The 16,563-nt window shown below is 33.2% G+C and overlaps 1 protein-coding gene across 1 annotated transcript; it reads left to right on the forward strand.

Annotated features, from left to right (window-relative positions):
- The first annotated feature begins 407 nt into the window (after window positions 1-407).
- On the forward strand, window positions 408-3,051 carry LOC104211192 (leucine-rich repeat extensin-like protein 2). Its single transcript, XM_009760204.2, has one exon. The coding sequence runs from the start codon at window positions 630-632 to the stop codon at window positions 2,757-2,759; it is 2,130 nt and encodes a 709-aa protein (XP_009758506.1). The 5' UTR covers window positions 408-629; the 3' UTR covers window positions 2,760-3,051.
- The last annotated feature ends 13,512 nt before the right edge of the window (window positions 3,052-16,563 follow it).

Consider the following 16,563-nt stretch of genomic DNA (forward strand, 5'->3'; position numbering starts at 1 on the left):
CGATAGACGTGGGGGTCTTGAAAATCTACCCACTACACGACACATTTTTCGTTTATTAAAATCGCCTTTACTCTCTTTTTAAATATATAAAAAAATAAATTTCAAAGTACTAAACTGCCGTTGTCATCGAAATCGGTGCCCCTCTTAATAAAATTTAATAAAACTTAATTTGCGAGTACTTGCACACCAATCTGGCACCGTCATTGTTTTCTTTGACCCTTTTTTTCCTTTCAAAAACGAGTAGTATAGTTGGCAGATTGAAATTTTTGTAGAATAAACAAAAAAAGAATCTTAATATTAAGTCAATAATTCAAATTTGAAACCAAGGTTTTATTGGTAAAATTAAATAGACGTGCTGGCATGTAATTATAATGTGTCCCCAAGTACTAACTTAAACACAAAGAGCTGTGAAGAAATAAATAGAGGTGGCTACTTTGCTATTTAATTCAAATCAATTCATTCATTCACATGCCCATCTTCTCAATACTTACAAACAAGAAACTAAACACAACACATTCACATTCACATTCACATTACATAGTTTTGGTTTCTCACTGAATGATACATATATTTTCCCTTCATTTTCTTCATCTTTGATTCCTCCATTCAATATCAAGAAAATAGTAGCAATGCGGCCTCCTAGCCGCCTTCATTCTTTGTTCATTTCCTTCCTTGTTATTTCCCTTTTGTCATTTCAGATCTATGGACAAGAAGGAGATATTGATCTTGATGATATCAAGGGCGACGCGGACAAGTTGATTTTCGAAAACCCAAAGCTTCGTGTTGCATATATTGCGTTACAAACATGGAAAGCAGCCATGTTTTCTGACCCTTTTAACTTCACAGCAAATTGGACAGGACCAAATGTTTGTTCCTATGGTGGAGTGTTTTGTGCACAATCTTTAACTAATGATTCTATTAGAGTTGTAGCTGGCATTGATCTTAACCATGCTGATATTGCTGGTTATTTAGTTCCAGAACTTGGTCTTCTAACAGATCTAGTTCTTTTCCACCTCAACTCGAATCGTTTTTGTGGTATCGTACCTAAAACCTTTAGCCATTTGAAGCTTCTTAGGGAGCTTGATTTGAGCAACAATAGGTTTGTTGGTGGATTTCCTAAAGTGGTTCTTTCTCTACCTTCATTAAAGTTCTTGGATCTAAGGTTTAATGATTTTGAAGGGCCAGTTCCTTCTAAACTTTTCGACAAAGATTTGGATGCTTTGTTCCTTAATGATAATAGATTTCGTTTTGGTATTCCTGAGAACTTGGGCAACTCCCCTGTTTCTGTTCTTGTGTTTGCCAATAACAATCTTGGAGGATGTATCCCAGCGAGCATTGGGAAAATGGGTAACAGTCTGAACGAGCTTATACTAATGAATGATAATCTAACCAGTTGTTTGCCAATGGAGATTGGAATGCTGAAGAAATTAACAGTCTTTGATGTGAGCTTTAACAAGATTCAAGGTCCATTGCCGTCAACAGTGAGCAGAATGAGGAGTGTTGAGCAACTTAATGTGGCTCACAACAAGCTCACTGGTGTTATACCAGCTAGTATTTGTCAACTCCCCAGGTTGCAAAACTTTACATATTCTTTCAATTACTTTAAAGGGGAAGCTCCGGTTTGTGCTGCAACTAGATCTGGTAGAGTCATTGACGGGGAAGAAAATTGCATTGCTGGAAAGGAAGACCAAAGATCTGCTAAAGAATGCTCTTCTGATGATGCAAAACCATATGATTGTAGAAAATCTCAGTGCTTTAGCCGTTCTGCTATATCTCCTGTAGTAAAACCAAGACCAAAACCAACCCCTAAGCCAAAAAGACCACCAGTTCAGAACAAACCACCAGCACCAAAGCCATCTACACCCTCAAGACCTGTTGCACCAATTGAATCTCCACCACCACCTTCTTCCAAATCTTCGGGTTCCCATTTTAAGCGCTCTCCGCCGCCACCTCAATCAACTCCTCCGCCATCACCACCACCACCTGTTTACAGTAGTTCTCCGTCGCATAAACACAGAAGTCCACCACCTCCTACCCACAAAATTTCACCTGTAACTCGTCATGCTCCACCTCCTCCACCTCCACCAAGTCCGGTATACTATCATCACCCATCACCATCACCTCCACCGCCACCAGTACATTACGCGCCACCAACATACAAACCTCAATCACCACCACCACCTCCACCGCCACCAGTACATTACGAGCCACCAACTTACACACCTCAATCACCACCACCACCACCAGTACATTACGAGCCACCAACATACACGCCTCACTCTCCACCACCACCAGTATATGTGACACCATCTTCACCACCACCACCACCACCACCACCAGTATACGAGCATCCAAAACCTCCAACTCCAACTCCATCACCACCAGCTGGACACACACCTCCACAAGAGCCATCACATCCCGCCCCACCTACCCCACCTTGTAACGAGCCACCAACCCCACCACCTAGTACCCCACACTGGCAACCAAAACCATCCCCACCCCCTACATATAATCCATCACCATCATATACTCAAAGCCCCCCGCCGCCACCTCCTACTTACACCTACTCTTCACCGCCGCCGCCATCACCATCACCACCCCCTCCCACTTACTACTACTCATCACCGCCGCCGCCACCACCATCACCCCCACCGCCATCACCATCACCACCACCCCCAAGTTACGAACACGTTCCACTTCCACCCGTTGTAGGAGTCTCCTATGCATCTCCACCACCACCAGTCATTCCATACTATTGAGCCAGGGGTTAATTAACCATTAGCCTCAGTTCATTATTTTTAATTTTCCATTAACTGATGGAGATTTGGAGAAGAAGAATGGAATTCTTTTTTTCTTTTTTGATTGGGAATTATGTATACTTTGTTATTTATTTTGTTTTTTTTTAATTATCTTGAGTTGATTATATTTATGAAAAATGGGATGTTGGGCGGGAGTTAGCGATGGGTTTAACGAGCATTATTGTTATTCCAAAAGGGTGGTTGTGTATAATTACAATTTTACTGTTTTCTTTAGTAAAACTCATTTATTCAATTAATAAACATCTTCATACTTATCAAGCTGTGAATAACATATTGTAACTGTGTTTGTTACTATTTCATATAGCATCCACAATTTTTTGGCCAACTTCACTATTTACAATGTATTTTTGTTACATATATGCTAAATTCACTAGTTCGATTAATCTGGACTCGCGTAAATTAGGATCATGGAGGAATCCCAATCATTCTTTGTGCTTATATTTCACTTGAGAACGAAGAGATTCTCATCAAAAAAGATTAACGTACATTTTCCAAAGTTTAAATTCACACTAAAAGGATCATTGTCGAAGTGTTCTAACATGCCATAAGACCTATAATCGTTTGTGATAATAATAAATTCTTATCGTAGAGTAGAAAGTATTTTGGCTTAATTTGTTCATTTAGGCACATTGGCTAAAATTAAAGTGGAGAATAGTTTGATTTGGTCAATCTTTTGTGGCCCTGTGCAAATCGCCTGCAAATTTAATAGTATCAACAGTGGGCTAAAAATTGAATTTTCGCAACTACTGTACATTGGCAAAGACATTATTGCCAACATTGACACCCCTAAGAAATGCCAGTAATGAATAGCAATAATTCAGTACAAAATAATTTCGAATTATTTTAGAATTTCAATTATTGAAGGCCAACTGTTCAGTGGCGTGGCAGAAAGCTGTCTCCACCTCACCCCACAAACTACACCTTTAATACGGAAAGAAATAAAAGAGCAGGAAAAATAAAAATTAATTTTCCAATAAAATAATTTAACATTAATTTTTGAGAAAGAATCAATTAAATTTTTATCTTGTATCTTACACATTAATTTTAAGTTGAAATAGTAATTCTTTATTTAGTACAAGCTTTGTATCTGACCTTATTTGGGTGCAATATACATTACTATAGGTATCTTTTATTAAAATTTTGTGTATAATTCATTATGGCCGGTATCTTTTTTTGAGAAAGAATTAATTAAATTTTTATTTTATATATTACACATTAATTTTAAGTTGGAATAATAATTTTTTATTTAATACAATCTTTGTATCTGACCGTATTTGTGAACAATATATATTACTATAGGTATCTTTAATTAAATTTTGTCTATAATTCAGTTATGGTAGGAAAAATAATTAAATAGTAATATATATATAATAATAATAATAATAATAATAATAATAATAATAATAATAATAATGAGGTTATACTAATGTTTACAATTCGGACAAATAAATATTTTATACATAAATAAATATTTCTTAAAATAATAGTGAAAATATTGCTGCAACAATTAGAGTTTTTACGATTAATATTTGAATTGAGTATTGCTAGGTTAAGTTTGAAAGTATAAGACGATTTTTGAAAATGTGGTCCAATGGAGAAAATAGAAGAATAAGATATATTTGAATTTGAGATGGGACTTTTTTTTAATATGATAAGAAAAATCATATTTAAAAATATGAGCAATAGAGTCAAAGTGACTATTGAAATAATTTTTATTTATTATTTATATTATATTAAAATGAATGTGATAAAAGTGGATATTAAATACAAGTAAACTAATAAAAAGCACATGACAACGTTAATAATATTAAATATTGAATATACAATAGAAAAATAAGAAATAAACAGAGAAAAAATCAAAATTTCTATCATAAAGAACAAAAGGATAAAACTTATTTAAATTTGATATAAAAAATTTTTTTAAGTATGATAAAAAAGGTCATGATGTGGATAAGACCACATAACTGAAGTTTAACAAATTAAAACAATTAAAAAATATCATAATATTAATAAATTAGAGATAATGCGAGGTTATTTATACTAAGAATTAGTTTTAAAAATAAAGTAAATATATAATGCTTAAAAATATTATTAATGAATTTAAACTATTTAATAATTTTCAGTATTAATTTTAAATAAAATAAATATTTTTTTCAATATTAAAAAATCATACATCGATTTATATAATAATATTAAAGGATATAAATAGATTATGATATTAAATGAAGAGGCATGTTAATGAAAGCCACATAAGAAAATAAAATACTACATATTAGGTAACTTAATAGCAATAATCAAAAATTTAAAAATATTTAATATTAGATATAGAAGGGAAAGACGATTTGAACTTGAGATTTAGATTAAAATTTTGGTGAAAACGCTCAAACTATGGATAGGACTACAAAATTAAAATTTTATTAGATAAAAAACTAAAAATTGGATAACAAATTAAAACTAAGGAAATACAAAATAAATATCTCATGTGGTTAATTTTATGAACGAAAATTAAAGTCTAATTTGTATCCTAACGTTAAAAGAGAAAGAAAATTTAATTACACGTGATACAAAAAACAATTATAAGAAAATTTAATAGATTTAAAATATAATAAGAAAAAACTTATCTATTAATATTTTAAACTAATTCAAAGTTATAACTTAAAATAAAATGTGATATTATATATTTTGTTTATTGGTAAAATATTAATGTAAAAAACTAATTAAAAATTCATAGTAGGGAAGAGGATGTATAAAGAGGAAAATAGAGATAGTGTGAGAATATTTATACTTTGAATTAATTAAGTATAAGGAAATTAAATAATACTCAAAAATATTATTGAAAGATTTAAATGAAAAAAGTGTTCCAAGTAATTAAGAGGATAAAAGAACAAAAATAAATTAGCTTTTAGGAATAAAAAAATTTATATTTATATATGTTTATCAAAAGGGCAATAAGCAAGATATCAAGTCAATTGGTAAGTTAATAAAAGATTACATGAATATAACATAATTAAGTAATAGATAATGCAATAACTAGAAGCAAAGATTAAAGAAAGAGTCGTTTTGGGTGAAAATGTAGAGGGATAAGACTTATTCGAATTTGGAAGAAACATGTTATCTGGAAGTTTTAAATTTCAAGATAATTCCAATAACTCAAATTATAATTTGATATTTGTGTACGCGCATCACGCGAGTCCTAATACTAGTTATATTAAAAGGAGAATAGTGAAGCATGTGGTTAAACCAAGTGGCAATCTAAAATGAAGCCATTTGGCAATTTTAAGACAACATTAAAAATTTAAAATTCAAATGGAAACATAATTAATGCAAGTAGTTTAATGGATCTTATACATAATCTAAATAGATCTTAGACAATATTTATATTTATATTTATATTTGTATCTATATCTATATCTATATCTATATCTATATCTATATTTATATATATTGATCTACTCATAGATTTTTTTCTATATTAGCTAGAAATATGGAGGTAAAAAATTAATTAAAAAATATAATAAAAAAAATAAAAAATATAGAAATAAGTGAATTGAGATAACCTATGACTATTTATATTTTGGAGTAAGTTAAATATAAAATAAAACCAAATTTTCTTAAGATATTACATATTTATTGAATTTAAAAATTAAATACATTCAAGCAGCAAATAAGATATTACATAAATTATACAAATTATTTATCAGGTAGGAGAAAATTAAATAATCAATAAAAAATATTGTAATAACAAGAATAATAAACTCATATTAATACTGATAAATCGGGCAAACAAATATTCTATACATAAATATTACTATAATATTTAGATATAATGTGTTTAAAAAATTAAGAAAAATATTTTTGTGTGATTAATATGTGAATTGAGTGCAGTTAGTTTAAGTTTGAAAGCATAACATATATTTTTGAAAATGCGGTCCAATTCAGAAAATAAAATGATAAAAATTATTTGAATTTGAGATGAAAAAGCTATTTTTATCTATATTATATTAGAATGAGTGTGGTAGAAATAGATATTAAATTCAAACAAGCTAATAAAAATTCACATGATAATGTAATAATATTAGGAATTGAATAATATATTACAAAAATAAAGACTAAATAGAGAAAAAAATAAAAATTCAGATTTTTTATCATAGAAAAAAAGGGTAAAACTAATTAAATTTGAGATGAGAAATTTTTTTATATTATGGTAAGAAATGTCATAATATGGATAAGTCTACGTAACTCGAGCCTAATAGATAAAATTAAAAACTGAAAATATTGAATAATAAAAAAAATTAGGGATAATGTGAGAATATTTATAAATCATAAGTTTACAAAATAAAATAACGTGAATATACAATACTTAAAAATATTAGTAAAATTTAAAATTTTCAAGAAATATTTTTAAAACAAAATAAATATTTATTTTATGATAAAAAAACTATATATTTATCTATGTTATAATAAAGAATAGTAGTTGATAATGATATTAAATAAAGTTACAAGTTAACGAAAAGCTAGATAAAACGTAATAAGACTATATATTAGATTTTAAAAAATAGCAAAATTACGTTAGGTTTGTTACATCCCGTACTTTAACGTTAGGATTCGTCGAAGTAATAACATATGAGTTGGAAGAGATTAAGGTTTTGCATGAAGATAAGGATGTAAGACCCTGTAAGTTTGAAGAATTTCATAACTACTATATATTGGCTTGATATGTATTTTCTTTAAAGTAAATGATCGCAGCAAACTCAACCTCACACAACGGTAGGAAGAGCGGGTGCTAAGACTTTTACCCGAATAGTGGTATCGGGGTCAATTTCCACAGGGAGCTTGGAATGGAGTTGCGTATTTGTTCAAACTAGGAATGTGTGCTTGCTCCTAATTGTACTTCTAAGAGTTTTTGGGGTTTTTGTTTAATAACTACTATTATCAACTGCAAATTTAAGCTAATTTATGCTGAAGGGATATGTTCTAAGTTGTGATTAATATAGAGAAAGGCACTAGGGTCGTGGCATCACCTAGGTGGTTAACTAACGGGTAGAGACTACTAATAATAGATTGACATATTTGGGATCAATGTTATAACCGTTGCACAATTATACCCACTCTCACACCTCTCGGTAGAGAGAGCGATTTTGGCCCAATTGACTCTCTCGAGACCAATTGGGTAGGCCAATTAGACCAAGCAACTAGGGTTCAAGTAGGGTGATTACTCTCTCGAGGTTTAACCCGTTAATTGGGACTACCATTTCTCATGGGTCCACCCCAATTCCTTGTTGGGTCAATTTTGGGGTCATAGACTCTCTTTCTCAAGAAGAGTCAAGACCCACTAAGCTAGAATCAATGTTTGCAACCAACAATCCTTAATTAAACCATAAAATTAACCCAAATAACAAACACCCAATATCAATCTATCATTAAGAAGCTACACCCATTAATTACCCACACTAGGGTTGAGCCACAACCCTAGCTAATGGGTTTAGCTAGACATAATTAAAGAAGAAAATGAAGAAATAGAAGATGAAACAACCATATTAATTAATTGCTAATGTTAAACTACAATAATCTATGATGAAACTAAGCTAAAAATGCCCAAGATAGGCCAAAACATAAGTCTCACGAGTGCAGCAGCTATCAGATGTACAAAACTTAACCTAAAAATGGTAAAATGTACTATTTATAGTGGGCTGAAAAAACTAGACAAAAATGCCCCTGCGGGGTTAGTGCGGACCGCACAAAGTTGGCACGCGGTCGCACTAGGTTGCTTGACCTCTGAATCTTGCTCTCTGAAGATGGTGATGCGGACCGCACAAAGTTGGAGTGCGGCCGCATGAAGACTGGTGCGGACCGCACAAAGTTATTGTGCGGCCGCATGAATAGTTTTGGCAGTTTCTCTGAACTTCTTGGACGCGGACCGCGTGACCATAGAGTGCGGCCGCATGGAGAGGGCCGCGGGCCGCATAAAGTGGGACGCGGTCTCGTGGTTTGTTTCTGGAATATGACACTCTCTGAACTTTTTGGACGCGACTGCATAGCAGGATTGCGGCCGCATGAGTGAGACGCGGGCCGCATGAAGTGGGACGCGGCCGCATGAGCTTGACTTGTAGTTTCACAGTCTCTGAACTCCTACGGTGCGGTCGCATGACATGATGGTGCGGTCCGCACCAAGTTCTGAATGTCCTTACTTTAATGATCTTTGACACTTGAGCAGGTTTCACTCCGATTTGAGCCGATCTTTGACGATTTGTCACTTTATAGCTCAAACCTGCAATCAAGCGTAATCTGTAGCATTTTGGGACTATTTTGTAGCAAATTACACTCAAAGCGCAGACAAGTATGGGTATAAAACATGTTAAAATCCTACTTATCAGTAAACCATTTTCGGTAAAAGTTGATAGATACGATTTTATATGGTTGTGATAAGTTTAAATTAAATACATGACATGCGGGAGTTTACAAATGGGGTTTTATTTATTATAAGAGTAGATAGTATTTTATCATAAGAAAAGTTATCCTTTTTCAGTTTTGAGAATTTGTAGTACAAAAAAAATTTCTTTATTGTAAAAATATAAATTATTTTCTCACAAGAAAAGAAGGTTATCTTTTTATAGGGATGATAATGGGGCGGTGCGGGTGCGGGGCAGTGCGGGTTTAAACTTATGCGGGCGGGGCGGGGCGGGGCAGGTTTATATTTATGCGGGGCAGGGCGGGTTAAAATAATTCTTTTTAAAATTCATAGCGGTGCGGGGCGGGTTGCGGGTTTGTGATTAAGCTGTTGCAGGTTTATGTATTAAGCTGTTGCGGGTTCGTGATGAAATACTAGGTGTTATGTCTTGGTTCATCTGAATGCTTTTGAATTTCAACATCTGTTTGCACGTGACTTAAATAAAAATTAATCTTTTTCTTCATATTGATATGATTTAATATACCAAGCAAATTTTGGATTAAAATAACATAAACTACTGCCAGAAGAATCAATCACCAAATTTCAAGTTCTCCCTTATTCACTTCTGTTTTTCATTCTGTTGTCCTAGATTGCTTCCTTTCGTCACTACTCATTTGTAAAATTTAAAGTAACTGCTACTTGAATTTTTTGAAATTTAAGCATACAACTTTAGTGATACCAGATAATTATTAGTTGGCCTGCACAAGAAAATGGACCATTGATGCTAGATTTCTTTTCTTTTTGGTTGAAAAAATGGAAGAGATACTTTTCATTTTACTTCTACTGGGTATTTTTACTACTTGATGTAAAGAGTTTGGACTTTAGATAGTTTTAAAAAAATTTCCTTCTTTTATTTTTATAAATACCTTGAAATATAAATGAGCAGTATTCAACAACACAGTGAAATTGCCATTTGAAATTAGGTACGTAGCAACAAAATATAATGAATTTAAAGTTTTTATTTACATTTAAATTTATGAATATATAAATAACAAAGTAGAAAAAAGGAGGGCAAAATATTAGGTGGGTTGATGCGGGGCGGGGCGGGTTGAAATTTTTGCGGGTTGAGCCAAACCCGCCCCGCAGCCGCACCACTGCCATCCCTATCTTTTTACCATTTTAAGAATTAAGCGTACAAATTTTTTTACTCTTTATACGAGATTAGGAAAATTATAAATTGAGAAAATATATGTATTTTTATATGAATATTTTAATAAAATAATAGTGTATGTATTTATTTTATATGGTACCACATGACCAAAATGGTAAGTTATAAAAAGTGAGTAGTATTTTAATTAAATTGAGATAATTCTTAATTTAGCGGGTAATTGATAATTTTCTAAAATTTTCGAATAAGCCTAAAAGGCTTTAACGTGGCAGCCAACTTACCCAATTTTGATGACTCTTAAATTCATATTTGCATGTGGCAAAGTCTAAGAAAGGTGAGTCACACTTTTATGACTTTAGGTTTCACTTTGGCTTATATTTATTCATCTCTAGTATGTCATTCTCTACTTTTAGAGAAGCATGTCTTCCATGGGTGTGCTCCTCCCTCTTTATTTTAGGATACAAGTATTCATGATCTCCGGAGAAGCGATTTATCATTTCTAGAATTTGTAGTTCTTAGTAGAGTAGATTTTATTTTATAAGAATATTGTGGTAACAATAACTCCTTTTCCTAGATGGGGTTGATGGAACGTGAACGTTTTCTTTCTTCCCACCATGAAGGTAGACCCTTAAGCCTATTAGGTTCTGTTTCTAGCCCAGAGAATTGCTATTTTCCTCTTTGGTCCATTTCATGCCTCTGTTTACATCCTCAAATTAAAACATGCCAAGTATAAGTTAATGTACTGTCTTTATGTTTCGTGCCAATCTTGGGTTTTAAATGAGAAGGAGTGTCTCAACAGTTGATTAACTCGAAGTTCCGATTAGAGTATGCTCAAGTAGTCAACAAACTGAGGGACGTTTTCTATTGAAGGTTTAAGATCCTCAATTGACACTTAGCTGTATCACATTATTAAACTTCATCTAAATGGATTCAAAAAATTCAGATTTAATCCTGGTAGTTCAATCATCAATGTCACCAAACTTTAAAATTTTCAACTTCTTGATAGCTTCAACCTAGAAACTGAAAAACTTTCCTGTGAAATATAAAATCTTTAAAATGGGTGTTAATTTCTTTTCCTTCTCAAAAAATATAAAATCTTTGAAATTGAATTTCAGAGTCCTCTTCCTAATGTAGAGACATTTAAGTTACAAACATCATTTGTTCAAAACTATTGGACAACTTAGGCCACCACATGGTCATCTTCTGAATTTGAAGAGTATGTTAAGGCTGTCCCTTCTTCCTTTTCGGCATGATCTATATGACACTAACGAAACGATCAAATAAACAACTTTCATAAATTATTCTATTCGTAGAAATACTAGAGATACATATATTATTGGGAATAAATTATTCTATTCGTAGAAATACTAGAGATACATATATTATTGTTTTCCCATTCAAGTTGAAGTTGAGCTGCCACTTTGCCCATGCATAATACTCAAAAATAAAATTTTATAATAGAAAACCTACTGAAAATCTAATTACTACTTTATATTGCCTTTAAAAAAAAATTAGTAAACTTACTTGAAGTCCATTTTAGAACTTTTTTAAATCCTTGAAAGTTATGCTGGTTGGATTCGGTAATCCCATATATCAGCACCAGTATACATGTTGCGCCTTACTAGCAGGATATTCAATTTAAATTGGCAATTGATGTTATGGGAATGGAAGCGGCAAGTTATCGGGCATGTTCAATATCTGAAAATTTATGACTTTCTACTTTTAACAAAGCGATTATGAAAGACTGAGGAAAAAGTATTTAATATATAGTGATAAGTGCTTTATTAAATCTAAGGAGGACAAAGAAGGAAATAGATTTAGCTGCATTGAGCACTTCAATTTTTATAGCTTATATAATGTTTTTCTTCCAAGTAGTAAATCAGAACTTTCTTAAACACTTTGAAAGATGGATCTTGTTTGGAAAGATCATGAATGTCTGTGAGGATTGCCATAGTGAAAAATTATTTATGTTTATTATTCTATCATCTGTTCATGGGTCTCAAAATACGTAAGTTGGTAAAATTTATTTCATGATATTAATCAGAGACATAATAGTTTTATGACGTACCGAGAGATTTTATTAACGTATTTCATATGCATTCCATGCATTTATACATGCACGTGACCCATGACTAGATGACGTTATATACACGTATATATATATATGTATGTATGTATGTATATGGGATATGGGAAAGGTTATGACGTTATATACGCACCACCACCTGATCAGCTGGTATACGATGATGATGTTGCCCACAGTGGCAGAAATATGACTCAGACGGCGTTATATACGCGTATATATGTATATATATGTATATGGGATACAGAAAAAAGATTATATATGTATATATATATATATATATATATATATATATATATATATATATATATATATATATATATATATATATATGGGAAAGGTTATGGCTTTATATACGCACCACTACCTGATCAGCTGGTATATGTATATGATTTGCCCACAGTGGCCGAGATGATATAATGGGATGCCCACAGAGGCGTGACGATGTTATGACACATGTACCTATGCACGACATGGCATTCATACGCATACGTATGACACTATAAGTATTTCATGATTTACAAAGTTATCCAGACTTACAGGTTGAGTCATTTACTCTATATTTCTTCCATGTCTTTTATATACTTATTTATGTACCTTACATACTCGGTACATTATTCGTACTAACGTCCCTTTTGCCTGGGGACGCTGCATTCATGCCTGCAGGTATAGACAATCAGTTTAACGAGCCCTCACAATAGACGAGATTGGCATTCAACGAATGATCGGTAAGACTACACCTCATTCGGGGTGTAGCCGAGTCTATGAGTTGTCGTGTCAGAGTTTTGCTACAGACTTATGGGTAGGCAGGTACCCTGTCCCATATGATGTCAAATAATCTTAGAGGCTTATAGGTCAGAGGCCTTGACGGCCCATATGTATTCATGTTTTAAGAAAAATGATTCAGTGATACAGTGTTGCTCATTTATAGTTATACATTGTGAGTTGTGTCCATGTGGGCCAATGATAGTTACAAAAGGAATGAGTCCAGCTAACTCTACCTTTGTATGTTCTAGTTTTGGTCGAATGATCATGAATAAAAGAGTGATTCGCTCGGGCCAGTATGGCACTGGGTGCCAGCCACGCCTCCCAAGGTTGGGGCATGACAAGGTTGTCACACCTCCTTTTTCCGCCCCCGCGAGGGTACAAGGGATTTTTTCCAATTAAAGGACAATCGAAACGGGATTTGTTTATTTATTTTAGAGTTGCCACTTGGGAGATTTAGGGTGTCCCAAGTCACCTATTTTAATCCCGAATCGAGGAAAAGAATGACTCTGTATTATAGTCCGCGAACCAAAAATCCAGATAAGGAATTCTGTTAACCCGGGAGAAGGTGTTAGGCACTCCCGAGTTCCGTGGTTCTAGCACGGTCGCTCAACTGTCATATTCGGCTTGTTTATCTGATTTTATACAATTATGCGCTCATGTGCAAGTTTTAACTCTTTACCGCTTTTATCATTATATTTTTAAAAGAATGTGAACATCGTTTAAAAACATGTCTTTGGATTGCGTCACATAAAATGCACCCGCGATCCGGAACGTATTTTTATTCAATGTTTTGGGATTTGGATTTGGGTCGCATAAATGCGCACCCGTGTTTAAGAATGTATTATTATTAAAATCGTGCCTAAAGCGATTAGCGTATTATTATTTCTGGGCAAGACCGTAGAATTCACTAAACAGTCCATCCCGAATTCTAAATACTCAATTAAACATTTATTGAGGGCCCCGCAATTGGTGCATTTTATTGGGCGATGCTCATCTCATTTTATTTTTAAAAGGACAGTCCTAAAATGCCTACATTTTTCTCTTATTAAATTTGTCTCTACAAAATAAAAGAGAAAATATCTTAATTTATTTACATGCTTGAGTTATTATAGATGGATTTCAAATATGATTCATAAAATCTGAAAATGATGCAAACAGGACAGTCCGTTGCCACTACGGGCCCAGGCCCAACGTGTATGACATGAAACTAGACCTGGGCCGTCTTATTCACATGTTACTACCTAGTTACATTATACTAGGCATGTTCTCAGTTTGTCAAATTAAAAAAAAACTTAGCAATCTAATTTTAATCTTAGACCATTTACATGCTGAAATTAACCAATATTATTTAACTAAACAATATTCCTACCAAGTTCCTACTAGATGGCCTATTCGTTTGATTTTTGACTTGACGGAGTTACTACACCATTTATTTATTTTTAGGCAATATATAGATAGTTCATCCGTTAAGCTATTGTCGGATGTTCCACTATATGTATTAAATAGCTACATGATTCTGATTTTTTGCAAGCTAAATAATTTATACATACAAATAAAATTCAGAATATAATTAAAGTAAATTTAGAATTTCAACTCTTCATTTTCGTATTCATGCTTCCTGTTTCAGTTTACAATAATCAGCGTATCAGTTGTGTACCTGATATTGGAAACAAAAGAAGATGAAGATGAGAATCAGCAACAGTAATAACAATACAGCCAGCAACAGTAACAACCCAGGAACAGAGTTTGCAAACCGGTGGAGTAGTAATCCCAAAACAAAAGCTTCAAGCTTTGATGAAACAACAACAATTAATGCTGATTTCAAACAATGAAAGAAAGCAGAAGATTTTTTTTATTTGAAAGTTTTAATATTTTTCGGAATTTTTCTTTCTCTCTTAAATATTCAGCTCTTTTTTTTCTCTCTCTTATTCTCTCTGTCCGTTCTTTCCCTTATTCTCTTTTTTTTTTCCATCTTGCATCGCCTTATGGTGTCCGTAAAGATTTTCACCGATAAGACTCTCTCATTTGTATCACTTTCCAGCTGGGGATTTGGAGTGTTGCCGGTATGACTCTCTCTGCTGGAGATTAGAGTCCTTTCTGCTGTGGAACAGAATGTTATGTTCGCCGGTAAGACTCTCATTTGTCTGACTTGGTATCTTTTGCAGACTGGTCAGAAGGTGTTTCTTTGGACCGTAATGTGGGTTTTGGTTAGGCTAGAAAGAAAGGGTATTAAAGGCTCAAAAACAAAAATAAACTTGGGGTTCAAAATTACAACCTTCGGAACCATATTTGCTCACCACAAGCGCAACCCTTGCCCCAGTTTCTTGCTTGGGGATTATTTATTTATTATTATTATTTTTATTACCCTATGCACATTATGCACATTATGACCATTATGGCCATTATGACCGAGCCGTGAGGCGCCTACGTATCCTCTTTGAGGAATCAGGTCGAACGTAGTTCCCAATTCCTCTTCTTAATTATGACTTTTTATTATCATTCATTTTTTTTTCATTTCTCCTTTTTGTTGTTTTTTTTTTCTTTTCTTTCTCCTTTTTTTCTTTTCCTCTTCTTTACCTTCCAGGCTCGTATTTTCTAGTCGTTGCTATTGATTCCGAACAAGGGGTACGAAAGAAAAACAAATAAGGCTCAAAAGGGGTAACAAAGGATAAAGTGTTTAGGTAGCAGAACAAAATGCCTTCGTCATTCCAGCCTTCAAAACATGCCAAGCACAAACAACACTATTAAATACTCGCCACATCTTCTGATTGTGCCGGACTTGATAACCATATGTAAACATTTGCCTTTTTCTTTTGTGATTTTTAAAGCACAGCTAGGCAATTCTCTCACTTGATTTTATGGTTTTCTTTATGTTTTATTTGCCTCAGTTCCACATGACTCGAGCTCCGAATAATCTCAAACCATCTTTATTCCTTTTAAATGTTCCGATCACCTCCCAATGGTTTTATGATTATCTTTTAATATCAGGCCCAACTGTGCGCACATGTCATGTCACTAGAATCGGCGCTGAACAAAAATGACAGAAGGACCAAACAAAAGATGACGGGAAATAAAAGACCGGATTTTGCATTAGACTACCGGTGGAATGGTTTGAATAACAAAACAAACGAAACAAACCAGAATAAAATCCTAAAACAAACCTGGACAAACTTAAACAAACCGCTACGACAAAACGGAAAGATAAGAAAGTTTGACACAACCCAATATCCGAATTACAACCCTAATAATCCGAACAACAGAAAATGACAACAAAGCCACCATAAGCTTCTCTCTTGCTGACCAAGGAACGGGGCGTCCTCCCACTTTATCAAAATTG

This window comes from Nicotiana sylvestris, chromosome 5 (genome assembly GCF_000393655.2).
Source record: "Nicotiana sylvestris chromosome 5, ASM39365v2, whole genome shotgun sequence".
Classification (NCBI taxonomy): domain Eukaryota; kingdom Viridiplantae; phylum Streptophyta; class Magnoliopsida; order Solanales; family Solanaceae; genus Nicotiana; species Nicotiana sylvestris.